This window comes from Musa acuminata, chromosome BXJ3-1, assembly GCF_036884655.1.
Source record: "Musa acuminata AAA Group cultivar baxijiao chromosome BXJ3-1, Cavendish_Baxijiao_AAA, whole genome shotgun sequence".
Classification (NCBI taxonomy): Eukaryota; Viridiplantae; Streptophyta; class Magnoliopsida; order Zingiberales; family Musaceae; genus Musa; species Musa acuminata.
The window spans coordinates 803,302-828,205 of NC_088349.1; the positions used below are offsets into that span (position 1 = coordinate 803,302).

A 24,904-nucleotide genomic window follows, 5' to 3' on the forward strand; every position below is an offset into this window, starting at 1 on the left:
TCACATGACTAGCATCGATTATGATCATAACAGAAATATAATATATTATCCGCTGAAATGTTAGGTGTATGATAGATTACACGATGTCAATGTGTCCATATATGTTATAGATATCGTTGAAGTTTTTTTTTAATTAAAATAATTTGAAAGATTTACTATTGCTATATATATATATATATATACACTCATTATTACATTAAGTTTTGTATAATTGACATTTCATTGGGTAATAAATTTGGCCCCTTCCAATTCAAACTCAAAAGAAATCAAACGTCGACTGCCGCCCTCTCCAATGGCTGTAAAAGCCTCCCAAGCCTCCTTGCTTCGATCTCTGTTTCCCTTCCCTCCCTCATCCGCCTCTTCTCCTTCTCATGACTTCCGCCGGTGGCCCCAGCGGACCGCTTCGCCGCTTCTGCCTCCTTATCGCTCCCCTCCTCGCCCCGGTGTGCTCGGACACCGCCGGGATGGGCTTCGAGTTCCACCGCCGGTTCTCCTACCGCGTGCGGTGGGCGGAGTCCCGCGCCATCCCCGGCGACTGGTGGCCCCAGAAGGGCACTGCGGAGTACTACGCCGCCCTCGCCCGCCCCGACCGTCCCCTTCGCGGCCGCCTCCTAGGCTGACGGCGATGCCACCTACTTGCTCAGCTTCCTGGGATTGCAAGCCCTCCCCTCGCCCTCTAGGGTTTATGGATTTGGGGTTTCAAAGTTGGAATCTTTAATGGTGATTGCATGTTTCTTCTTATATTGTTTGGATCGGAATCAGCTTGCCTTATGCTTTCCTCAAGCTGGGGACTCCGAATGTGACGTTCTTGGTGGCGTTGGACACCGGCAGTGATCTCTTCTGGGTGCCCTGTGATTGCCACCAGTGCGCCGTCGCCAAATTCGATGTAAGTCTACTGATTCCAATCCTTTCAAGCTCGAATCTTTTATGGGATATGGTTAATTACTAGTCATATCTGTAAACACAGTTCTTCTCTTGGATTAAGTGTTTGTTCTTCTTGCTGTGTGACTTCTTTCGATTGAGACCGAGAATGTTGCCCTGATATCTAAATCATTCGGTCTTATTTGAATAACCTAAATTCTATTCTCTAGATTTATTGTGGGTTGACTTGATTAGAGGCAGACATGAATGAGATATCATACTTCAAATCATACATTGGTGTTTCTACCATTCGCATTAGCCTGCTTGATGCGTTTTGTTCTTCAGTGTTCTTTGTACTCTTCTCTGACGATGACAAGATTAGTCTGTCCGCCTATGGCTCGCTTATTTGGTGTATTTGTTTATCTCGATGCCTATGTTTCATGTTATGAACTCAAACTGCAACAGAACTTCGAGTTTGACATATATAGCACCAGTAATTCATCAACAAGCCAAAAGATCACCTGCAAGAACAGCTTATGCGACAACCAAAATGCATGCACTGCAGAAACCAGCAGTTGCCCTTACATTGTCCAATACTTATCTGCTAATACTTCAACTTCTGGAGTCTTAGTTGAGGATGTACCGTACCTGATGACAGAGGATGAGACTCCTCGAATTGTTGAAGCACCAATTGTGTTTGGGTATGTTGCCTTCAATTACTACAATCATCTTAGGCTTGAATGGTAATCGATTGATTGCCGGTATAATTCTGCAGATGTGGAGATAAAACAGGCTGGTGCATTTCTAGATGGTGCAGCTCAATCCTTCTCCATGTGCTTTGGAGATGATGGTCTTGGTAGAATCAACATTGGAGACAAAGGCAGCTCGGATCAACAAGAAGCTGCATTCATCATCAACAAAGCACACAGTAAGTGCATCTGGATTTGCATTTTTCAGCAGATCATGTTCATCTAATTTTCTCTTGCATATTGTTTTTTGCAGCCCATCTTTCAAAATCAACATAACTGGAATTGCAGTAGGGAATAAATCTACCCACATGGTGTTCGATGCTCCTGTCGATTCTGGTACCTCTTTCACAGCCTTGGAGGATCCAATCTATAAATATATTGCAAAGAGTGTAAGCACCTAACAAGATTCTGATACCCAAATTCTGATTATATAGTAATTAATTATCTTTGTCTTTTTTCATTCTACAGTTCAATGCACAAGCACAGGTAAAAAGATACAAAACAGATCCAGATTCTACTTTCAAGTATTGTTTTGAACTGAGGTAAATTATATCTACAGAAAGACAAATGCATATTCACATTGAATCATAAGCATATCATCTAATGATATACAATACATGCTGCAGCCTCAACCAAACCTCAATTTTGCTACCTGAAATAAATCTCACAACACATGGTGGGAGTGTCTTTCCTGTTAGTGATCCAATTATCATCTTTCATGGGGATGTAATTTTGTAAAGATATCATCTATGTTCATTCTAATGACGTGTGCTACTGTATCTTCTTATGTGTAACGCAGACAAATCAATCTATATATTGCCTGGCCATTGTGAAGATTTCTGGAATCAGTATACTCCGGCGTAAGCTTTCACATACACTACAAGAAAATTGCCTGCTGCTGTGGAACTTTTTGTTCCAGTACTACTAAGCTTATGTTTCACAAAGAATCTGACATGAGCTTCGTGGATGTACCCTTTGCAGAGAATTTTCTGATGGGACTTCACGTCGTCTTCGACCGAGAGAGGCTCATTTTGGGGTGGAAGAACTCCGACTGTAAGTGTGCTCCCACTAGTCATTTCGTCAAACACGACTTGTGAAGAAAATTTGACTGACATAGGGCTTGTGACGGCTCAGGCTACGCTGCTGACAACTCCACCGGCTCTTCCCCGCCCCTTGCGCCTGCTCCTTCGCCCAGTGGTTGCACGCGGGAGACGGAGGCAAGGGGAAGTACTGCTCAGGTTCCAGTGGTAAGCCCTCTTCGCCATTGATCTCACAAACACACACACACCCACTCTCCCTTATTTTCTGATGATGATGTGATGTTTTCTTGGTGTCATACTAAGCCTTGTGATATCCAATAAATTGCATATGAACTGGCTGTCAAAAAAATAAATTTAGAATAAATAAGTACAAAATGTTTATGTAAATATCAAATTATGCAAGGCAGAAACTTGAAAGACTATACTTTCTACATATCAACTCCTAGAAATATATCATGATATTTCAGGATTTAAGTCAAACACTCTTAGATCCAACCTATAATGGGAGAACTCACAGTGCCAATGAAAAAGCCAAATACTTGACATTCAAGTTCTGAGGATGCTAAAATAATTGGACTTTAATTTCCCATGCCATTAAATGCCTTAATAGGTCTTTGATTTGATTGTATGTCTCATGTATCTATTCTCTCTCTATTTCAATGTTACATTTTCCTTGGATTCTGGTCTTTGATTCACCTTTGGATGTTTGATGATCAAGTCTTCAATAATTTTTTAGTACAAGCAAATGATTTCAATTAATTAGCTACTCTCATCATGAAATTGTTATAGTTCAAATGATGGAATTGCATTAACAATTCAAAAAGGAAAGTCTCTTAAATCACTAATTCTCAAAACTTTCTATTAATTTTGCCTTCTACAAAACATTTTTATATGGCCCTACTTGTTGGTTCCATGGTTGAAAGAAAAAGGTTGGGAAAAATATTTTTCATCAAACATAAATATAAATAGTTCAAAATTACAACAAAAAAATCAAAACCATTTTCCTTTCTGTGTCATGTTTTATATATGTATGAAAATATATTTTTGGAAAAAAAATACCTATAGAAATATTTTGTTTTTTCCTTAAAATCTACAAATTAGTTTTTATTTTATTTTATTTTAATTTCCTAAAAAGAAAAATAGGTTTCTCCAAACATCATCCGCTAGAATATTTTTCTCTTTTTGTTTGTTAGCCTTAAATGGATAAATATCGTTTTATTTTTTTTTCATGACCATATAAATCAACAATTTTGACTAATCCACCAATAGACTGTCATCAAGACAGTCACATAAAATAATGTAGTGGATAAACATTGTAGGGGATAAGGATGGACGTGTGGCATCCTCCCAATACACGCCGATTCATAGTATCGCCCTCGATCTCCGTACATCACGATCATCCAACGGCGGTCGTCTCTTTGTCCTTGATGGTAATTAATGGGCTGTTCAGGGGCTTTCTTCTTGATTCGAGGACGAACCCTAACCCGGTAGGTGACCCGTTCGCCCGCTCTCACGCGGATTGGTATATGAGGAGGAGCGGTCGCAGTTGGAGCCTTCTTCAGGGCGGAAAAGAAGTATACGAGCCGTAGAGGGCGAGGAGTGGGAGCGATATCCGAGGTAGGAGACTGCGGAAATCCCTCTCAATCTTGTTTCTTCGTCGTTTCTGGTTCTCTTCGTCGCTTGATTCATTCCTCGCTGCTCTCGGAACAGTAAAAATTCGATTTTTTCCTCATTTTCTTCGCTATAATCTTGCCTTTTTTTGTTTCAATCTTTCCAATATGGTTTCTTGAGTTGATTTCTGTGGCTTTGCTCGGTTTAATTTGGTTCTCTTGGTTTCCGTTCGCTGTAATTGGCTATCTTTTTTCCTGTTTTATCGCAGGCGTCTTTGTTTCCTTTGTTATTTTTTTGACAGTAGTCTGAGGTTTTAGGGTGATTGACTAATTTGTGTTGCCCAAAATTTGATCGTTTTGGTTCTTTTGATGGATGGGAAGATGGATCGGTACCAGAGGGTGGAGAAGCCGAGGGAGGAAACCCCGATCAATGAGAACGAGATACGTATCACGACTCAGGGGAGGATGCGCAACTACATCACCTATGCCACCAGCTTGTTTCAGGTATATGCCATATGTTGAATCTTATAGCTTGGTCTCAGGTTCTCTGTCATTCTTAAGATCTGTTTATGAATTCGTGTGGCGAACAAAGTTATGATATTAAACTAGTGACATTTATTGTTGGATGCTAGTCATTAACGTGGAATTGAAAAGTTACGGTTTTTCTTCTAACCGCATCATCGTTTTCCTATGTTCATCAGGGGACAGTACTTCATAAATGAACTATCCTTGCGTTTTTCCTTTTTCAAGGATGTGTACATGTAAGAGTAGTAATGTGATAAATGGTAATGCAAATAAGCACCACATCAGTACACCATCGGCTGATTATGTACAAATATTCTTGGCATTGTGTTGGTATATATGATATTCAAGTTTACTTAGTGGAGGTGTTTAAAATGCAACATAATTATTACCTAGACAACTCAGACAATAAATGGTAGTTCAAAAGGTTGAAACCTCTTTGATGAAGCATGTAGACAAAAAGAATTCTATCTGTTGTCTCTATTGAGACATCCGATTGGTTAGTGCATTGTTGCACAATTGATAGGTCTTAGGTTCGAGTCCATGAGTGAGCGTCGTTTATGCAATTTAATGTTATGAATATTTCTTTCAATTAAAAAAGAATTTATCTGCTGTTGCAGCTGATATAGTTTAGACTTCTTCTGTAGGCTCCCGTCAAAAGTCTTGATAGAGTCAATGTAATATGTCTCATCCTTATAACTAGAGTCTAGGGTGGTTGATTATTTCTGCGACTTGGACCCTGATTATCTAGATCTAGAAGGAGCAACCTTACTGATGTATTATGGTATTGTTTGTAGATAAATCGAGAAATAATATACTGGATTGGATTTTTGATTTTATGTATTCAGGTTTTTCTTATGTTCTTGTAGAGGTTTCATTGGTTTTATCACTCATTAACCTTGTAGAGGACATTTGCTGTCTATAATGATGAAATTGATGGACGAACTAATCTGAGGTCAATAATAGAAGGGATTTGTAATGAGATATTTGTGAACATTTGACTTATGATATGAGGATCTGAGGCCACTCATAATCGCTATGCTTGTTTAGAAGTATACAAGTAGTACTTATCTTGACTCTGTTTTTTTGTTGTATTTGTGTGTCTAAAGTTTCACAGGTGTCTTTTTTCGGTACAACTAACATGTTTATTCATTATTCTATAGGAAAAAGGTTCAAATGAAATCATCTTGAAGGCAATGGGTAGAGCCATCAATAAGACTGTTATGATTGTGGAACTGATCAAGGTATTCTCTATATCTAGTCTATTCTCCTCTTAAGTTCTTAAGAATTAATCTTCTTAACCACATCAAGTTACTTTGATTATGCTGATTTTTCTACCATAAAACAAAACTAAATGTAAGAAATTTTTGCACTCATGTATTTTACTTATAATGATGAACAGAGAAGGATAGTTGGTCTTCATCAAAATACTGCTATTGGATCTACTGACATAACTGATACATGGGAACCATTGGAGGAAGGCCTACTTCCGTAAGAAGACATCTTTCTTTTTCTTTTGATTCGGAGAGTCTGGTACAACGTTGTCATGCCTAACTTGCAAAGCTGGATATGTTTTCCCATGTGTGGAGCTTTGAAAATTTCCCTTATTTTGTATCTCTCAATTATTATTTTCAGGCTTGAGACTACTAGGCATGTCTCTGTGATCAGTATAACCTTGTCAAAGAAAGAATTGGACACATCAGCTGTTGGGTTAGTACAAGACCTCCTTATAATTGTATAATCTGAAAATTGATGATTAAAGTTGGAGAACATTATATTTTCTGATTCATGACTTTAAGTTATAGCACCACAGACAAGTTATTGCATGAATCTTCTTCCTCTGTATTGGAGCTTTATTTTGGAATCAAATAGTTGTGATTTTTCTTGTCTCTTATTGGTTTTCCTCCGTACCATGTGGCCTTGAATTTTGATTTATATAGACATTTCTTAGATTCGGTTTCTGAACTTGGCATGTGTTTAGATTTTGTTTTTTCAAACCTTTATACCGAACAAGTGAGTGGAGTGAAATGATAAGAATCGTCTTACTTAAATTTGGGAAGTTTTTGTCTTAGTATTTGAATGTTATAATTTACCTTTTAGGCATGTTTATTTTGTCATGTTAGGGCCTGTGTTCATTTTTTTGTATTAATTTTTTTGTCATTCTGGTAAGTTATAAATGACAAAATCTGAGGCAAGAAACTTCAGTTGATAATACTGGTGTCACTCTTTTAGAATAACTTGGTCATCCGTAGTAATCTACTGGCCTTTGTCGAGGTTACCGAAGCCAAAATGGTCCATTTTCAAGATTGGATTTTCTTTCCAAAACCTTTGGTTCGTTGTGCATTTCTTTTTCACTTACCCTGCATCATTGCTCATTAAGACATTTGAACCTGATGGTCTATACATTTTGTGCATGTTGACTCATCATCAACCTTGTTATCAGTAGTTTGTTACCAATTATGCTCCCATTACCTTTACTTCACTGGAGATATTCATTTAAGCAACAGGTAGAAATCAGAATGTGCATTCATGAATCAGTAGTGGAATAATTCTCTAAGTTTTTTCTTTTCCTTCTTAAGGTTTCCTTACTGACTGTACTTGGTTTTAGAATCATATTGACTCGACATACTTCTTTAGGTATCAACCCCCCTTGCCCAAAGATCAGGTGAAACCCTTGGCTGAATTTGACTACGAAGAAGGTAAATTATAAGCAGCAAAAGATCAAATGCATTTAAGTGCTTTGATGAAATGTTTTTCTGACATCTTATTTGTAAATATAGAGGGCTCACCTACTGGTCGAGGTAGAGGCCGTGGTCGCCGTGGTGGCCGTGGCAGGGGAAGAGCTCGTGGTAAGCATCTGAAGAATCTCTTTTCAATCTTTTGTATATGGAATGCATATATTTTTGGGTAGGTTCATTCTGGACGATGCAACTATTAAGGGTTTGGTTGTGTTGTACATTTAGGAAATGGTACAACAGACTATGGTGATGGAGACTGGGATAGCAGGGCTCATGGGTATGGCAGAGGTGGCTATTCCCGTGGCAGAGGTCGGGGTTTTCGTGGACGTGGCAGGGGTGGCTATGGTGACCAGCCTGACTATCAGCAGGAAGCCAGTGGCTATGATGACGAGTCTCCTATACCTGCCCGTGGTAGAGGTTAGTTTCCATGAGATTATAAGCATTTAGTTAATGGCCAATTCTTGTGAAGACTACCTTAATGAATATAAACCCAGTTTTAGACCTTTTTTTGTATTTAGCTGTGTCTTTGATTGTTAAAGCAAGTCCATATCCTATGAACTTAAATTGTTGCAGGTCGTGGTCGTGCGAGAGGCCAAACTCGAGGAAGGGGCCGTAATTCTAGACCAAACGATCTGGTCCAAGCTGATGCTTCTGGTGCGTAAATTAGATCGATCTCATCTGCAAGAGTTCTGCTTTGTGATTTGATGGATGCCTGCTCTCAAGAGTTTATCGTTCGTGGTGATGGATCATCAATCAATGTATCTCAATGATTCTAAAAATTTTTAGGCAGCTATTTGTTTCTTCCATATAAGAAAACTAACTGTAGGACCTAATTAATAGAGCAGTACATTCTTTTATTTATTTAAGAGTGTGGTAATTACTTAACCATGATTTCCTCTCTGTCTCTCTTTCTCTCTCTCTCGAGTTAGCATCGACATAATTCTATCGTGTGAGATCTTATTTTTTCTTAATCACAGTGACAATTTCCGAAAGTTGAGTGTTGGCAGCTATGTGCAATGGATATATGCTCAAATAGAATTATCTTGGAAATGCTGTTTCTTTTGGTATATGAAATAGATATTTTGTGTCAGGTTTTACTACTTTATGGTGAATGAAGCATTGAAAGATATGTCCATTCTGCTACTGATCATATTCCACAACAATTACATGAATCATACTCAAGTCCTCAACATGATATATATATATATATATATATATATATATATATATATATATATATATATATATATATATATATATATACACACACACACACATCAAGACTGGGAGAAAGAACAGCCTTTTCTCTCTTAAGAGCCATTTCTTCTGTGATCATAATTTGTTCTCTAAATTCTTGTTGATGATCTTTTTTAAGGTATATGATCTGTTTGATAGACTTATATCCTCTTAGAGATAAACCTTTAATATCTTGATCTTTAATTTCTTCAATCAAGAAGATTATGATCTCCAATTTATTATTTTTATTTTTATGTATTTAGTTTTTTTGGGGATAGATATTGTCTTATAATATATACAAAATGTTTCTAAATTAATCAAATTTATTTGATGAAAAAATAAAATAAATTGGATATGCATCATATACAATAATCATCATTCTGGTCTCTCTCAAATGAAGAAAATAAACCTCCGTTGAGAACTAAGCAATGTTGTAATGGAAACCGAAGGAATCAAGCCATTGCCTTGGCCGCTACAGCACCACCTTCCATCACCTCCTGCGCCACCATACTTCTGCTCCTGTTGATGGTGATCAGGCACAAGTAGACATGCTCCTCCAGCTCTTCCAGCTGCTCTTCCACCCGTGCCGCCCCGCCCTCCACCTCCTTGGCCGCCTCCCTCGCGAGCTGCAGCTCCCTGCCCCTTAATGCCATCCTCGCCATCTCCCGCTCGTGCTCCACCTCGTCGTGCGCCCGCCGCACCGTTCGGCTTATCGTGTCGAAGTCCCTCCCCACGATGTACGCCCCCTTGGCGGCGGCGCCCACCTGCGCGCCCAGCCGCTCCAGGTGCCTCGCTCTCGCCGCCCTCCCCCGCCTCATGGCCGCCCGCGGCCGCGTCGTCATCACCATCGGAGCTGCCGCCGCCACGACCCCGATCCCGATCACCGTGTGCGCCGCGATCGCCAGTGCGGCCGCCACGGCGATGCTGCATGCGCTGACGACAACGATTCTGGCGGCCTTCTTGGTTAGCCGGATGAGTCGCACCATTCTGAGGGTTCTCCGGTGGGCTTTCGTCAGCTGCTGCATCAGAATTCTATACTGGGATTGCACAGAGTAAAACCGGGCAAGGTTTGCCGAGCAGAGTGGGTTCTCCAGCCGAAGGAGAGAAGCGAGATGGTCGACGTCGGCGCAACACTCATTATCATCGAAGCAAGCAGATGATACCTTGGCGAGAAGATGGCGGATCGAACGGTGGTGCTCTCTAGCGCGGCTGAGGGAAGCCAAGAGCTTCGCGCATGCATCACAGGCCTGGAAGGTGACGTCAAAGTACTCGAGGAGGAGGGAATGGGCTCGGAGGTGGGCGCTGCGGCCATAAACGGTGGCCATCGCTGCGACAAGGGATTCTTGACTGGGTTCAAGAAGGTTGGCGTATGAGACATGAGAAGAGTCGGTACATGGGCTTGTATCAAGATGACTCGCCTCCGCCCTATCCTCGTCGCCATCGTCACCGTCCTCCGAGGACGAGGCGATAGATGAGACAGTCCGCTGGGGCTGTTCTCGATGGACTCTGGACCACATGTCAAGGAAAGACTTGGTTCTGAGAGTCTTCTCGTACTCCTCGTTGACGTTTAACGGGGTGGAAGAACCGTCAGCGTTGCTCGCCATGAACAGCTCTTCTCCTGTAGGTAACGAAGGAGCTTCAGCGTTACTACTCCATAACGAGTAAGTCTTAGCTACGTGATGTTACTCACCAGTTGCTAACGAGTTGCAGGATTTGGATGAGGAAGAAGGCATCAACTTCCACCACATCGTCATGTCTTCTCTATCGGTCATGCAGCGAGTTCAAAGCTTCAAAGCATCAGCTGCGCAGCTGTATATATACTGCAAGAAGGAGAGGAGGATGGAGAAGGGCAGGCACGAAGGAGGCAGTTGCTTTAAAGGCAAGGGAGAGGGGGGGAGAGAAGGGGAGGCGGCAACGAGGCCACGCCGCCACAAAACCGAAGCCGCGGCACACGTAAGAGAGCTGGCCATCTCCTCCGCCACGCGCCTCCATCTCACTCTCTTCTTCCTCGCCTTCCCTTCCATCCCCTCCTCTTCTTTCCTCACCAAGCAAAGCAAGTCCTGTCTGTAGCATTCACAGACACTTAGCTTCTGCCAAGGAAGTCACAGTCAATTTAGTGGCTCCTCGTTCTTCACGTAACTTTCATGTGGTCAACGTGAACCCTAAAATTAATGGTACTTGACGCAGTTTACGACATGACAATATATTGCATTTGTTGCAGAAAATAATAGAAACTTCGATGAAATCTGATCTAAAAATCATTCTTTACACTAATATATATATATATATATATATATATATATATATATATATATATTAGGGTGAAATAATACTAAATTATTATATATATATATATATAATATTTTTTTTAGAAAAAGATAAGTGACGAAGACACGAATTGATCGAAAGATCTTATTATTAATATTTAAAAATTTTATCAACTAAATTAATTAATATTTAAAAACATTATGAGATAAAAAAATTTATTAGACGAAATTTCGAACATTCCACCTCACCTTTGGTAGCCTATAAAAATGCTGCATTCAAACCTAACAATTTTCTAGCCAAATATTTACCAAGAGTTAATGATTGAAATGTTAATAAAATACTGCCACAATAATAAAATCATGCCATTGATTATTGCAAATCTGTAAGTAATAAATACTGCAACACTATGCTGTTATATTATTTTTATTGTTGTAAGACAAGGAAGACTGTCTTGCATTGATTTCATGATCATTAGTTGTAATTAATGATTGCTGAGGCAGACGATTGAAGGAGAATATGGATCACAAACTTTAGGGAAGAGGACAAATTGGCTTTGATTGGAATGGAGTGCACATAAGTAGCCACACATCATTTCATGAATCCCGGCAACAATTATATACGTGAATGAATGAATGAATGAGCTTCGCAGAGAATTCGGCAATATTGGGGCCCAAATCATTGGCTTGTTGGTGACTTACTTGGTTCATCCAATTTCCATTGCTCAAGAAAAGGATTTCGTGCGATGGCCGGCAAGTAAACAGAAGACTCGGAATACATGCAATATGATTTGGGAGTTTGCTTTAGTGATGATTACGATAAATATCAACTCATAAACTTATCAAACTCATATGCAATGGTATCATGTCATTGCAACTAAATGATAGTGATTCACATAGTTTCTACTTTACGTCCATCCGTCTCAACGTGAAATGGTATTAGGCGAAAAATGTTTTGAGATCGTCGATTCGGAGCTATGTTGAACCCTGCAAAACTGTGCTCGATATTTCTCGTAAAACTTATTCGAAACTTAAGTTAACGTTTAAGTCAGTAGATTTAGCTAGGTCTTGAGTATATAAGAGCATAATACACTACGATGCGATCGTGTTATGCATCTTTATTATTGTAAGATTCAATATTGAGCTTGCGGTCGTGGTTTAGTATTGAAAATGATTATGCATCTTTATTGTTATGGGATGCGATCGTGTTATGCGAAATCCAGAAAATATGATATGATCATAAATACGTTCCAAAAGTGATAATATATTTCTCGATAAGACATTGATCATGTGGTAGTGAGGTATTGATAATTAGACACTGAGGTGTTCATCATAAGACACTCAAATATCATTCATATGATAAAAGTGTTGACAGCTCCACTGCTTATTATACTCATTACGATTCTTAGCTTTCAATGTCCTATCTCTCTCTATCTCTCTCTCTCTCTCTCTGTATATATATATATATATCATTCCATAACAAAAAACAGTAGAGATGAATGAGTATGGAAACCCATATTAATGGTCCTCGGAGAGGGCATTTTGAGTCTCACATCACATGATGATGGACATACTAATCCAAGTTTTAGGAAAACAGGGGGCAATCTTCCCAAGAAAAATCACAGTAACTCATTCATATATCACTTTAACATGCATGCACTGACTTCTACATCACCAAAGATTCTTCCTAATCTGTAACCAAATCAAAGAAGATATGATGGCCTAAAAGACACCCCACCATCCACACACCAAAAGCTGCTCCATAACTTCCAATGTTCCAACCCGTCAACGAATCTTTGTACCGCCATACAAGAATCTTTCGATCACCGTCCACAGAGAACACGTTTTATGGGTCGATCTTATTTATCGAGAGCATACGAGGATTAATAACATGGTAGATGAGCTGAAACCATAATTATTGTGGAGTATAGCACACCGCTGTGTTGCCGAGCTATGCTTGGTGGTGAAGGTAACGAAGGTGATGATGGAAGCCGAGCTGCTGCTGCTGCTCCACTGCTTGTGCAAGCCCTGACCACCCTTGCGGATCTCGCGTCACCTCCAGCAATGAGTCCCTCACTCGATCCGCTTCCACCACTTGGGCATCTCTTCTCTGCAAATGGATCGTCCATGGATTTAAGTAAGCTCGATTTACATGAGATTTTAGCCTGAGAGTTCGATCGTATCCACCTCGACTCTGAAGACGTTCAAGACTAGGCTTTCGTATGAGGTGACACTGGCGTTGGTCACTTCCAGTCCCAGGGAGCTCATCGCCTCCATCAGCCTCGCGAACCCTCCTTGCTTGTGCTCGCACAGCACCTTTACGAAGAACTCGTTCGCCTCCAGTTGCCTCACCTCCACCTGTGGCTGCTCATTTGCATCTAGATGCAGTAAGGAGGGCTTTCTTGCGTTGCGGCAGTAGAACATGTAAAGATGATCGATCACCTCCATCTGCTGACCCTTGTCGGATGATGGCTTGTTATCGTCGGCTGCGGCGACCGTCCTCGGATTGTTCCCGGAATCGTCGTGATCCGTCCACCCATTTGCGATCGGGACATCCATTTGTCTGTTGCTGTTGTGGAGGTTGCTTCCGATCTGCTTGTCGTGGCCGGCGTCCTCCTGATTCGTCTCCTCCAGCTCGTCCTGCAGATCCTTCACTTGTTTCTGCAAATCCATCACGTACTCGATGGCGTCTCCTAGTATCGAAGCCCTGTCCATCTACCCATCGCCAACATACCTTTCATTAGCATCGTTCGACGAAGTAAGGTATATGATCCTTCGGCTAGAAGATGATTCACAACCTTTGTGATCTTTGGAACCAGCGCGCGCAGAGCGAAGAGCCGATCGTTGAGCTTCTTCCTCCTCTTCCGCTCCGCGAAGAGGTTCTTCGAGCAGTGTTGCTTACCGGACCTCCTCGCCGGCCGGTGCTCCTCGTCGTCGTCGCTGCCGTCCGAGCCCGACTCGGTTCGGGCGCTGCCTTCCATCTTCAGCGACTCCTTACCGTGGCCAACCATCTCCCCAAAATTGTGATACGCCGGTGCGTCGTCCGGGATGCCATCGTCGACCATAGACTCCGACAGCGGAGGTGGAGGATTGCCGCAATGGAAGAAGTTCCTGGTAGAGCCATCGTGGAGGAAGTCGTCATCCATCGTCCTGTCGAACAAGTTCGTCTGGGTGGCGTAGAGATCCCAAGGAAGAGCTTGAGCGCCGGTGGCGACTAACTGCGGGGCAAGCCATGGCTGCGAATCATCCCCACCACCACCACCGCCACCATCAGCACTCGGGTATCCACCGTTATCAGCCATGGGCATATCGATGGAGCGGTCGTAGGAGTTCGAGGTGCACTGAGACATCATGAATTCTACGGTGTGCAAGATCTGCCTCTGTCAGTGCATGACATGCAAATCTTATTTAAGTCTATTTAGAACACAAAAGAGTGTTCATCAAAGAAGGAAAACAACTTGGTCATTCGGATGGTGTGTGTGAGCTCTCAGTGGATTGATCGAGGAGGAAGTTAGGAAACACTTTACGTGCTTCGAAACCAGCAGTTCAACAAGCCCACCGGGCATGGGAACCAAGACATTTGTTCTAGCTCTCACTCTACTCTGCAAGTCCGATTACCACAGGCTAGGAGAAGCAGAGGGTAAAGGCAAATCGCATGGAAGAAGTGATCAAGAGAAATGAAACCTTGGGAGCAGTAACAGCAGGAAAGCCTCCTCCGTTCACTGCAACAACAGCCATTCCACTCTCAAGAACTTGGGACATATGAGTGACAGATGATAGCTCAGCAGATCATACCTCAAGCTAGAAAGCCTCTTGGATTAATTGTTAGAGAGATATCCCATGCCAGAACATGTAATTTCTCTGGGAACAACTTCGAAACCAGCTACAAGCATAGGAGGGAGGATATGGATGTCAGTGAGGGAGTAGAGGCAATAAATCTCAAAAGCAAAGTTGTAGTTGTGGTAGCAGAAGTAGTAATCCATGCGAGAGAACAGTCAGGGGAATCCTACACACTTACTTGTAGAACTCTTCCCCCTTCTTTATGGCCTCTTTGACTGTACTGAGAATGTAGAGAGACAGTGATAGAAAGGTACGAGAACATGCAAGGAAGAAGCGAATCATCTGATAGCTATAGGTAACTGCAGCATCCTTTGGGGGACAAGAATGGATGCATGTCATACCACACCATGTGGCCTCTGAATTAGACTTCGACTTCTTTCCCCAGTAGTTATAGAGAAGTAGAAAACACTTGATTCCATGTGGCCTTGGAGACCTTCTAAGGTCGATTGCACTGCTATTGAAGTCTGAATAGCCTGTAGTGATTAGAGAAGGAACTAATATTACTATTTTTAGAATGATAATGGCAAGATTTTCTACTCAGAAATTCTCATCATATATATTTTATATATTATATTGTGTTATTTTGCCGTGCATGCCAAAAGAAGTCGATTACATTTATCCTTCTTTTGCTCACTGGTTTTGGGACTGCGTGGGAAACGCCGTCACATTGGCCATGGCTACTGAACTGACAGAAGCTGAACTCACTTGCCATTGCTGCTCCTGAAGGAGCTCGAAGCCTTCACTGCCGCGGCCAGCGCTCCGGCGAACGGGCCCACCCAGAAGATCCATTGGACCACCGCAACTCCAATCACATGAACAAGCTGAGTGCTAATCCTAAAAGCAAACCAAGTGCGGCCTACGAGTTCTGCGGACAATTCACGTGATCACGCCATGCCGTGCGCTGGTCGTACAGTACCGCCGCTCCGAGACTCCTCGCCGGGTTGATCCCCGTCCCCGTGATCGGAATCGTCCCCAGGTGGCCGGTGAACACCGTGAGCCCGATCGGCAGTGGCGCCATGACCTGCACCGCATGCAGCTCCGAAGCGTTAGTGGGAACACACTCGTGGAGGAGATGCAGTGTGGCGATTGGTGCAGACCGGGACGTGGGAGCAACCATGACATGCGCTTGGGGTCGGTGGCCGAGAAGACAGTGTAAACGAGCACGAAGGTGCCGATGATCTCGGCACCGAGAGCGGTGCCCTGGGAGCAACCTGCGGCCACTTGGTTGGCTCTGCCGCCGAGGGAGTTGTAGGGGTGATTCATGATCCCCTTGACGATTCCGACGCCGCAGATAGCTCCCATGCACTGCAACACCATGTCAAGCACCGCGCGCAGCAGCGAGATCTTCCGCCCCAGCAGCAGCCCGAACGAGACCGCAGGATTGATATGCTTACCTGGAAGAAGTCGCATCCATGAGTCGCCTTGAGATCAAAAGAGAAGAAATCATATGCGTGAGAGAGAGAGAGAGAGAGAGCGGACGGTGCAGTAGGCGAGGCCCGGTAGAAGGACCATCGGCGAAGCTCGTGGAAGCCGAGCAGAGGCGCCGGTGGCGGGTCTTAGTAGTCCACCGGTGGCCGCTCTGCCTCTGCCGTTCTTCTCCAAGGCGTGGTAGCTTGAGATTTATAGTGCAGGGAGGGATTAAAATGGCATTATACGATGCTCATACAAGCTTTGGATAAGATTGTTTTTGGCCCGCAAGGATCGAGCCCCGACAATGTTCAAGTTCCCGAGGTGATGGAGCCGTGCCCATCTGAGCAAGAAAGGGTCGAGTGGACTTGATTCATGTTATTTATATCGAACAAGAAATCATGTTCTTATAGAATACATATACAAAGCTGGAAGAAGTAATCTTCCATTGAGATGAAGTCTTGTTCTGTCTGCGGACCATTGAGGATCCGCTTCAGTCATTGTTTTATTTCGGACCATGCAATTATAATCTCAGTCGTCCATGTCCACTATTATAAGGGCCAGCACGACGTTCGCTGCTTAAAATCGTATCGATTTACGTGCATGCGATCCACAGAGAAGACGCCACGTCACGACACGTAGCGGTTGTAAGCACACCATCCTCACCCCCCACCCGCAGATTGTTGTCTCATCCAACGGCTCGTGATGGTTCCTACGTCCAAGAAAGATTGATCGAACGGATATATATATATATATATATATATACGTGAAACTACTTGATCTCAAATTTAGTTGTAGGATTCTAATTCCTATTTCCATAGACTTATAAACGAATATTATATTTTAATCCATATAATAAAATATCTTTCTTATTTTATTCATATTTTTATTTTAATTTAATAAGACTATGCATCGATTGGTAGGTGATTTTATGTATATACACACACACACTAATTGAGTGAATAAAATAAGAAAAAAATATAAATTTTAAATCCAAAAAATGGTCGAATAGAGTGCATCTTTTAATTCATTATTTAGTAAATCTTTTACTGATTTTTTACCTATGTTTTTTACAGTTATATATATATATATGTATAATACATATATATATGTGTGTATATATATATATTTTAAATTTAGAGTTTATCACAAAATAATTAAATAGGGGATGAAAGGCAAAGAGGGAAAACGGACAAATGGATTTGGTGGTGGAGACGATAACGTTAATTCAAGGGATTGTAATCCGACTCCACTGCCTTTGTTACTGCCGACTTAGCAGATCCAATAAATAAAGACCCTTCTTTCGCAGGCAGTTTTAACCCTCGCCTCCGCGCACGCTCTCACCGTCGCAGAGAGAGAGAGAGAGAGAGAGACGCGAAGGTTTCCCTTCGCCTGCCGATCTCTCATCTGATCTCTTGTAATCTTTGGAGAACTCGCACCGCATTCCATCGATCTTCCCTTCCATCTCGTCACTCTTTGTCGAGATCAAATCTTGATTCAGGTTTTTCTTCTTGTATTCTCTCTCTCTCGCTCGTTCTTTTGAGAGATCGCTTCTTGATCGCCGTTGGCGGCGCAACCCTAACCCTAGAATCGACGATCATGACAACGGCCTTCGATCCCTCCACCCCCGCGTCCGCCGCAACCGTCAGACGAAGCCCTGCCCTCTCCTGGAGCCGCGTCGTTTGTGGTGAGCCCCGAGCCGCCGCCCCTTCCACCTCTGACCCCGCCGACCGCCCTCCGACTCCTGGCACTGCTGCCGAGACCGTTGTCGCCGGCCGAACGTCTCCCTCGCCGCCGCTGGAGGGCGCGGAGCGTGTAAACGACGGCAATGCGGCCGGACGGAGGCCGGGTTGGAACGTCCCGGCGAATGGGGCGAGCGAGGGGGATTCCGTGATGAGCGTCGGCTCCTGGCCCGCGCTCTCAGAGTTGGCCATGGCCTTCCCCAGGTCATCCTCCTCCTCGCAACACTCCAACGTTCCCGCGGATGGATCGAACGGCGATCCAGTGGTAAGTCAAGTCGTTTTCATGGATCTTACTGCTAGTCGCAACTCGCAAGAAAACTTTGATGTTTATTGTGGTGTTGTTCTTGTTTGCATCCTGGTAGGGGTCTGTGATCGTAACTCCGCCGCCGATGGCAAATACTACCGATCCTAACCCACGTTCTAGCCCGTGTCGGCCGAATTCCACACCTAGTTCAATGGATACGAGCAGCACTAGCAGTGCTTCATCGACCAATAGTGCACCCGTGTCACCTCAACCAACCCCCACCTTGGAGGAGGCCTTTCCCGTTGGTATGGAAGTAGGCTGGGAACCTTATCCCAGGGATCACAATAGGGTCAATAACACATGGGATCGCAATCGAGGCAGTGGTTTCGCACCACAGCACCATAGCGGCAGTGACCGCCATGGGGGATACAATAGAAACCGGCAGCGAAATAATGGTGGTGGGGGATTCCATCATGGAAACCATGGAAGAAGACAGGATCATGAGTGGGGAGGCTATGACTGGAATGCTTCTCAAGGTTTTAATGGTAGAGATCCACATATGACTACCCCACTGGTTCCGCAGTGGGGCTATTCACGGCCGTTCCTTCAGCAATCCCCATATACTCCGGTACCATTCATTGGCATTCCTCCGCATGTCCAGCCCTTTGTAGGTGGTCCCATGGGCTTCACGGGTAAGTAATCTTGTCATGGATATTATGATTTGCCTTCATTATGTATGTTCCATAATTTTGGCCTTTGTGCTCTTTTTTTCAGATGTTCGTTCTGTCTATTATGTTGCGCCAGTGCCACCTTTTGATCCAATGGGAAATGTGCCATCAGTTTCTCATCAAGCACCAACTGCAGCACGTCCTACTGTGTTTTTATCCCCATTGGATCATACGCGTAATATGTTAATGAGGCAAATTGAGTACTATTTCAGGTATTATATGGTTGTTATACAGGTAATCTGTTAAGGTTTGATTTTGTTAGTTCATTCTGTATCTTTTTTTGTTCTTTTGCAGTCGTGAAAATTTGTGCAAGGATTCATTCTTGAGGGTGCATATGGATGACCAGGGCTGGATTCCTGTCTCCTTGATTGCATCCTTCAATCGAGTGAGTAGTTTACGGTTACTTCTCTGATAACCTTCCCTAGTCTTAAATTGGCTTCTATTATCCTTTTGCTCTATTTTGATACAATTAGAGAAGTTGCATTATGTTTGAAAATTGTTTCAATATATATTATATATATGATTATTATGATTTATTTAACGTAGCAGAAATCATTTATGATACGGTTATTATGATTTTTATAATATAGTAGAAATCATTTGTGATTTTCTTTTTCTCCTTTATACTACTGGAGTAACATTGACCCTTTCCATCGGAGGAGTCTCATGCACCGGGTACACCCTATGGATATTTATGATCGTTTTGTATTTGATTTGCACTCTTGTGCTTACAAACTAAATCAACATTTTCTTCATTTTTATGAAAACAATTATCAATATCTATTTAATAAAACTATAATATAATTATATGGAAGCTTAATTTCTCATTGCCAGCATATGATGTGGATTGTTGTGCCATATTGAATGGTGCACCTCAGTATGTTACTTCTAGTTTGTGCTTGATGATGTTGAGAATCAATTTAATTTCTCCCCAGAAGTTCACTTTGGACATGCATTTAAAATATGTTTTAAATATATAGCTATAAATTTTGTTTATGTGGAAATAGTTCATTCATTAATTTCAATGAGAATACCAACTACTGAAGATAAAATTAGGAACTAATTTCTTTGATATATTGAGCAATATACTTTGGATGTTCGTCATTTGAGAATGTTTGTTTATGCTGTTCATATTGTCCATACATAGTATTTTGATCTAAGATTAGATTATTTCGTGTTTCATTAATAGCATATTTGTTTCATAGAGCCAAGGTTCAAAATATGAAATAAAAAAAATGTTTTCACTACTCTACCACCATTTTAAAATGATTCTATTTGAATATTTGAGATGTTTCTCACATTTGATGATATTACAACAAGATCAACAACAGAGTCGTAAGTCCCAACTATATGGGGTTGGCACATGAAACCTCTATCGCCATTGAGATATGTGAAAAGTGAAATAAGTTAAGACCAATGTTCATGAGACCAGACGTAGTTTTGCCTTGGCTGTTAATGACCTAACACAATCTTTCACCATTTTCATCCGAGCTTGGGACCGGCATTGCCAGGGTTACCTTGGATGATGTTATGTTGGTTAATTATTTTTAGATTCAATTCTATGTTTTATTGTGTTGTTAATATCATGGCCTCAAATACTGATATGTACTAATTTGGGCAAAAATGGTCAATATTATTATTTTTAAATATTTTCTGGGTGATATTGAACTGATATATTAATACCATGGTTAACATTAATGTTAAAATATAGTTCTATATTTATTAGGGTTTATTTTATCAGCACATACAGCTGCAGTGGTATATGGAAACCTTGTACTTGTTGAAATGGCCAATACAGATTATCAGATCAAGAAAGGACTAGTATGGAACCATATAGTGCGGTAATGGTTGTGATATATATATATATATATATATATATATATATATATATATATATATATATATATATATATATATATATATATATATATGTGTGTGTGTGTGTGTGTGTGTGTGTGTGTGTGTGTGTGTGTGTGTGTGTATATATATGTATATGTGTATATATATGTATATATATATATATATATGTATATATATATTTGGTTGTTACTGGGCAGTATGGATCATACACTGTTACCACACCGAGTGCGTAGATTATTGAAATTGTTATAGGACCAAGATTTAAAACCTTATTACAAACATTGAATAATTATTAATAGTATGTTAATAAAGGTTTCATCACAAGATATTTGTGGTTTTATTTTAAATAATTGTATATTATTTTAATGTACTAATTACCTGATATTAGGAAATAATCCAGTTAGATTGTCTGATGTCACGATGCCACATAAGACTTAATGCCAAAAACTATGACATAAGTGGTGGAACAATGTGTTTGAGAACCATCAGATGGCATTGCGGGCATGGAGCAAAATTGTGTTTGCAAGCCTTAGATTATTTGTCCTGATTACTGATTGCTCAAGACATCATCAGGCCTTTTGCATCATCACATTTCTGTAAAACCGAAAACCTTATTAGTCCATTTCCTGCCAGGAAATATTGCTTATGGACAGCTTATTATTTGTTTCCTGATCTTTCCAATAAACATTCGTTCTGCATCTAAATGCTACTCAATTAACCACTAAAATAGGTAAATACTTTAAGAAAACAAGGTTTGATCCCTATGTATTGCATGCTTTGGCTTCAGAGGAGTAAGTTTATATATGTTACTAAGTCAGCATGCAACATGTAGAGATGCAAGGGAATAGTTAGTTATATTATTTGTATGTGACCTAAAGCTAAGTGGTATGCAGCTGTGATATGCTTGATCTCATTATGCTAACTTGTGATCTAAAACATACCACTTGAACTACCTTAAACTGATTTTATTGTTTGATATTGAATAGATAAGACAATCAGTTGTGCATCCATACAGTGTACATGGATTTGCCATTCTTGTGGTGACCACGTGATCCTTTTCTCTTGTGTTTCACTCATTAGTTTAATTTTTTTAGGAGTTATCATTAGTTATTAATATTAGCTCAACTTTTAAGGATTGAATTATTAAAATTTAGTGAACAATTTTCTGATTTTTGGTAAATTTGATAATTTCAATAATTGTGGTTGTTTCACTTGAAGTTTCAATGGATTTTAATCTATATTAATTAGGATGATGATTTTAGTTAATAGTGTTCACTTTTTATGGAATCAATTTAATAGAACCTATTTTGTTTTTGTGATATGCCAATTTCTAGTTTCAACAAAGGTATACTTGAAATTCTAAGTGGTCAAATGTACTTTAGAAGAAAAGCAAAACTTCAAGGTAGATTTGGATTTGGACTAGTCAATTCTAATGTGTAACACCCCCGATTAGTCCCACATCGGAAGCGAGTAGCATTAAGATTAGCTTATAAGAGTTTGACGAGTGTAACTACTATCAACTTTAGCTTAAGCATTTTGACAAATGGTTTAGATTAAACGAAGTTGATGGGCTAGTTAGCTTATCAGGCTCGAGTCGTGACATTTTGTATCAGAGCCGACCTAGTATTTGGGCATGGTGAGGTGGCGTGAGTAGGAAAGGATTACCCGTGGATGGAGTCGAAAGAGTCGTTACAACGTGGAGCCACCACCAAGCTATGCCTCACATGCACCATGCTAAGGTTTGATCTAGGCTATGCTGGGTCTTGATGAAGACGTCAAGCCCTTGAATGGGAAAAATTATAACACCCCAATTAATCCCACATCAGAAGTGGACAAGACTAAGATTGACTTATAATCATATGATGAGTGTACTACTATTAGCTTCAGCTTAAATATTTTGACTAGTGATTTAGGTCAACTCAGATCTTGCTAAAAGAAGACTGCTGACTAGGAAAGATAGCAGATAGAAAGAAAGAGTTACACAGATGTGTGAATTTGACCAATTAAGCTGGGAAATTTTGCTGTTTTGGGGGTCCTCTAATTGGGCTTCTTGTTTGACTTTTCAGCATTGTTATTAGGAAGAAAACAATGAATAGAATTGAGTTCGGTTCAGTGGAGAGATTTATATCATTCATTCTGTTCTCTCTCTAGATCTCTCTTATGTATCCCTCGGCTTGGTAATTTATATTACAACATGTGTCACTGACACATGTTGCTCCTGTGGTGGCCCTCCATTACAGTGAGCCTGGAAATTACATCATGTGACAAAAGCTCTGTGACTTTTATCATTTCTCCTCCCTTTTGCTTGTTTCTGGGAGTTGTTTCTCTTTTTTAGCTTATGTATCTGTTGTGATGGGAGCTGAGTGAATACTTCAAGATGTTTTCTTTCTGGAAATGTTGGGGATAATTTTTCAAATATATGCTTTTGTACAAGCTTTCTGGCATTAAATACTGAGTGAAATTTGTTTGTCCTGCTTAGGAAAATGTTTTGAGATATAATGTGGTTGTACAGTAAAGGAGTACTTCATATGTTCTTACTTTCGGTCCCAAAGCCAAGGCTCATTTGCATGAGGCTCTCACCACCATGTTTATGAAAAAGTGGGTGGACAAAATTAAACATTCTTTGAATTTAGATGGGACTGCTACAGATAAATTCAGATCGATGGCAGTTATTATTTTTTGACAAGTATCTAAAACTGAAGTGTGAGCAAACATCTCTCTACCTTTTTGCTCATGATTTTGTTTAGTTATGGTAGCGCTAAACTTGGTTTAGGTGAGTTTCACTGGTGTTCCTGCTGTGGTGTATTTACCCCACCAGCTATGGTAGTGTTTTAACATATTGAATTTCTATAAGGTCGTGATGACAGAACATCTGTTTGTTTAGCAAATTATAGAAGATGAATTGAATTTCCTGTGGACTTGATATGCAGACTTTCTTTGTATTGTATGAATGTAAGAAAATGTTTGCCATTATTGAAACTTGGTACTCTGTCATATCCTCCTATATCACTCACTGAATGGTCTCATTTCTGGTTTCTTTTTCCTTTTTTGGTTGTTGTTGTATGCAGGTTAGGCAATTATCAAGTAGCATACCATTTATATTGGATTCCATCCGAGGCTCATTGGTTGTGGAAGTACAGGTAGTAATTACAGCTGTTTTAGCTTTTAGCTTTGATTTCAAATGTCAGGGCAGTCTTTATTAAACTTTCTTGACTGTGATATCGCAAACCTCCCCCAAGGTCGGCAAGTTTTGTGCCATTAGTTAGACTTGATTTATGCAAATCTTTTATCTGTCATGACACTGTTATATTCTTACAGAGAGAGTTTATTGGCATTTGGATGAGTATATTCTTCCTTGGTGTGATCTGGTGGTGCAGGGTGAAAGAGTCAGAAGACGCAGCGATTGGATGGATTGGATTCTTCCTCGAGCGCAGGGGCAAAATGGTGTTGTTGCTTCTCCACTTGAGTCTCCAGCAACATCTGCCCATGATTCGGTGACTGCCCACGACCAAAGTCTTGGATTGGACGAGGGTCCATCTTGACGATGGGCCAGTCAGGCGCTGAGGCAGTACTTGGTAGTAGCTCAGTTGACCGGCTGCGGGATGGAGGTCCAGTAGAGAGCCAAATGGGGAAGGTTGACGCTACTCAGAATCAGAATGATCCAAGTATGTGAATTTTTTTGATTTGGGAGAATGTGGGCATTCATTGTGAATTGGAGAGCAGTGGCGGGACTTATGGTAATGTTCCTTTTGGTTTGAGATTTTTGGTACACTCAAAGGGGAAAAAAAAAATAAAAATTAAAAAAAAAAATTAAAAAAAAAAACAAAAAGAAAACAAAAAAAATCTAAAAGGACAAATTTAGATGGGATAGTTACATGGAATTTTTTATTTTTATTTTTTTGTCGATGGTGTTTGTTGGATAAATAATTCAGTTTAGAGTCGTCAGAACCTTTGTTTAGAATTTGTGGACAGATGGATATGTGTATATATATCCAGGAATTTTGAATAATGAAAATGAGGTAGTTTAGTGATAAAATTTGTTTCATATATTATCATGTTTAAG

The 24,904-nt window shown here is 40.9% G+C and overlaps 6 protein-coding genes and 1 long non-coding RNA gene across 7 annotated transcripts; 3 read left to right on the forward strand and 4 right to left on the reverse strand.

Annotated features, from left to right (window-relative positions):
• The first annotated feature begins 222 nt into the window (after positions 1-222).
• Positions 223-4,238, forward strand: LOC103980797 (aspartyl protease family protein 1-like). The gene is made up of 8 exons (XM_065134833.1): positions 223-1,789; positions 1,864-1,999; positions 2,079-2,152; positions 2,237-2,303; positions 2,410-2,470; positions 2,592-2,663; positions 2,745-2,857; positions 4,101-4,238. The coding sequence occupies exons 2-8, from the start codon at positions 1,919-1,921 to the stop codon at positions 4,113-4,115; spliced, it is 483 nt and encodes a 160-aa protein (XP_064990905.1). The 5' UTR covers positions 223-1,789; positions 1,864-1,918; the 3' UTR covers positions 4,116-4,238.
• On the forward strand, positions 4,124-8,405 carry LOC103979514 (uncharacterized). Its single transcript, XM_009395692.3, has 9 exons — positions 4,124-4,267; positions 4,642-4,764; positions 5,946-6,026; positions 6,185-6,273; positions 6,418-6,492; positions 7,420-7,481; positions 7,563-7,631; positions 7,746-7,937; positions 8,094-8,405. The coding sequence occupies exons 2-9, from the start codon at positions 4,642-4,644 to the stop codon at positions 8,180-8,182; spliced, it is 780 nt and encodes a 259-aa protein (XP_009393967.2). The 5' UTR covers positions 4,124-4,267; the 3' UTR covers positions 8,183-8,405.
• An 803-nt stretch (positions 8,406-9,208) lies between these two features.
• On the reverse strand, positions 9,209-10,533 carry LOC135628288 (putative UPF0496 protein 2). Its single transcript, XM_065134894.1, has 2 exons — positions 10,447-10,533; positions 9,209-10,374 (listed from the first exon to the last, which is right to left on the reverse strand). The coding sequence occupies exons 1-2, from the start codon at positions 10,526-10,528 to the stop codon at positions 9,209-9,211; spliced, it is 1,248 nt and encodes a 415-aa protein (XP_064990966.1). The 5' UTR covers positions 10,529-10,533.
• Positions 10,534-12,524: 1,991 nt separating this feature from the next.
• LOC135628714 (uncharacterized) lies at positions 12,525-13,351 on the reverse strand. The gene is made up of 2 exons (XR_010492953.1): positions 13,208-13,351; positions 12,525-13,130 (listed from the first exon to the last, which is right to left on the reverse strand). It is a non-coding gene; the product is annotated as an uncharacterized LOC135628714 (long non-coding RNA).
• Positions 13,352-13,713: 362 nt separating this feature from the next.
• LOC135628289 (transcription factor TDR-like) lies at positions 13,714-14,936 on the reverse strand. Its single transcript, XM_065134895.1, has 2 exons — positions 14,816-14,936; positions 13,714-14,742 (listed from the first exon to the last, which is right to left on the reverse strand). The coding sequence occupies exon 2, from the start codon at positions 14,371-14,373 to the stop codon at positions 13,714-13,716; it is 660 nt and encodes a 219-aa protein (XP_064990967.1). The 5' UTR covers positions 14,374-14,742; positions 14,816-14,936.
• Positions 14,937-15,443: 507 nt separating this feature from the next.
• On the reverse strand, positions 15,444-16,448 carry LOC135629515 (aquaporin PIP2-7-like). Its single transcript, XM_065136994.1, has 3 exons — positions 16,340-16,448; positions 15,958-16,254; positions 15,444-15,881 (listed from the first exon to the last, which is right to left on the reverse strand). Exons 2-3 carry the CDS (start codon positions 16,175-16,177, stop codon positions 15,745-15,747), a joined length of 357 nt encoding a protein of 118 aa, XP_064993066.1. The 5' UTR covers positions 16,178-16,254; positions 16,340-16,448; the 3' UTR covers positions 15,444-15,744.
• Positions 16,449-17,575: 1,127 nt separating this feature from the next.
• On the forward strand, positions 17,576-24,683 carry LOC135629514 (la-related protein 1B-like). The gene is made up of 6 exons (XM_065136991.1): positions 17,576-18,274; positions 18,372-18,945; positions 19,028-19,193; positions 19,276-19,366; positions 23,910-23,981; positions 24,219-24,683. The coding sequence occupies exons 1-6, from the start codon at positions 17,867-17,869 to the stop codon at positions 24,381-24,383; spliced, it is 1,476 nt and encodes a 491-aa protein (XP_064993063.1). The 5' UTR covers positions 17,576-17,866; the 3' UTR covers positions 24,384-24,683.
• Positions 24,684-24,904: the final 221 nt, after the last annotated feature.

Bases quoted from the DNA above. Each gene is read 5' to 3' on its own strand.
- LOC103980797 (XM_065134833.1), top strand. From the start codon at position 1,919: ATGGTGTTCGATGCTCCTGTCGATTCTGGTACCTCTTTCACAGCCTTG. The intron at 2,304-2,409 runs GTTAGTGATCCA...TGTGTAACGCAG, and splicing joins ATGGTGGGAGTGTCTTTCCT to ACAAATCAATCTATATATTG. The intron at 2,664-2,744 runs GTAAGTGTGCTC...GTGACGGCTCAG, and splicing joins GGGGTGGAAGAACTCCGACT to GCTACGCTGCTGACAACTCC.
- LOC103979514 (XM_009395692.3), top strand. From the start codon at position 4,642: ATGGATCGGTACCAGAGGGTGGAGAAGCCGAGGGAGGAAACCCCGATC. The intron at 4,765-5,945 runs GTATATGCCATA...ATTATTCTATAG, and splicing joins ATGCCACCAGCTTGTTTCAG to GAAAAAGGTTCAAATGAAAT. The intron at 6,493-7,419 runs GTTAGTACAAGA...ATACTTCTTTAG, and splicing joins TTGGACACATCAGCTGTTGG to GTATCAACCCCCCTTGCCCA.
- LOC135628288 (XM_065134894.1), bottom strand. From the start codon at position 10,528: ATGACCGATAGAGAAGACATGACGATGTGGTGGAAGTTGATGCCTTCT. The intron at 10,375-10,446 runs GTGAGTAACATC...CGTTACCTACAG, and splicing joins CTGCAACTCGTTAGCAACTG to GAGAAGAGCTGTTCATGGCG.
- LOC135628289 (XM_065134895.1), bottom strand. From the start codon at position 14,373: ATGATGTCTCAGTGCACCTCGAACTCCTACGACCGCTCCATCGATATG.
- LOC135629515 (XM_065136994.1), bottom strand. From the start codon at position 16,177: ATGGTGTTGCAGTGCATGGGAGCTATCTGCGGCGTCGGAATCGTCAAG. The intron at 15,882-15,957 runs GTCTGCACCAAT...CATGCGGTGCAG, and splicing joins ATGGTTGCTCCCACGTCCCG to GTCATGGCGCCACTGCCGAT.
- LOC135629514 (XM_065136991.1), top strand. From the start codon at position 17,867: ATGACAACGGCCTTCGATCCCTCCACCCCCGCGTCCGCCGCAACCGTC. The intron at 18,946-19,027 runs GTAAGTAATCTT...TCTTTTTTTCAG, and splicing joins TGGTCCCATGGGCTTCACGG to ATGTTCGTTCTGTCTATTAT. The intron at 19,367-23,909 runs GTGAGTAGTTTA...TGTTGTATGCAG, and splicing joins TGATTGCATCCTTCAATCGA to GTTAGGCAATTATCAAGTAG.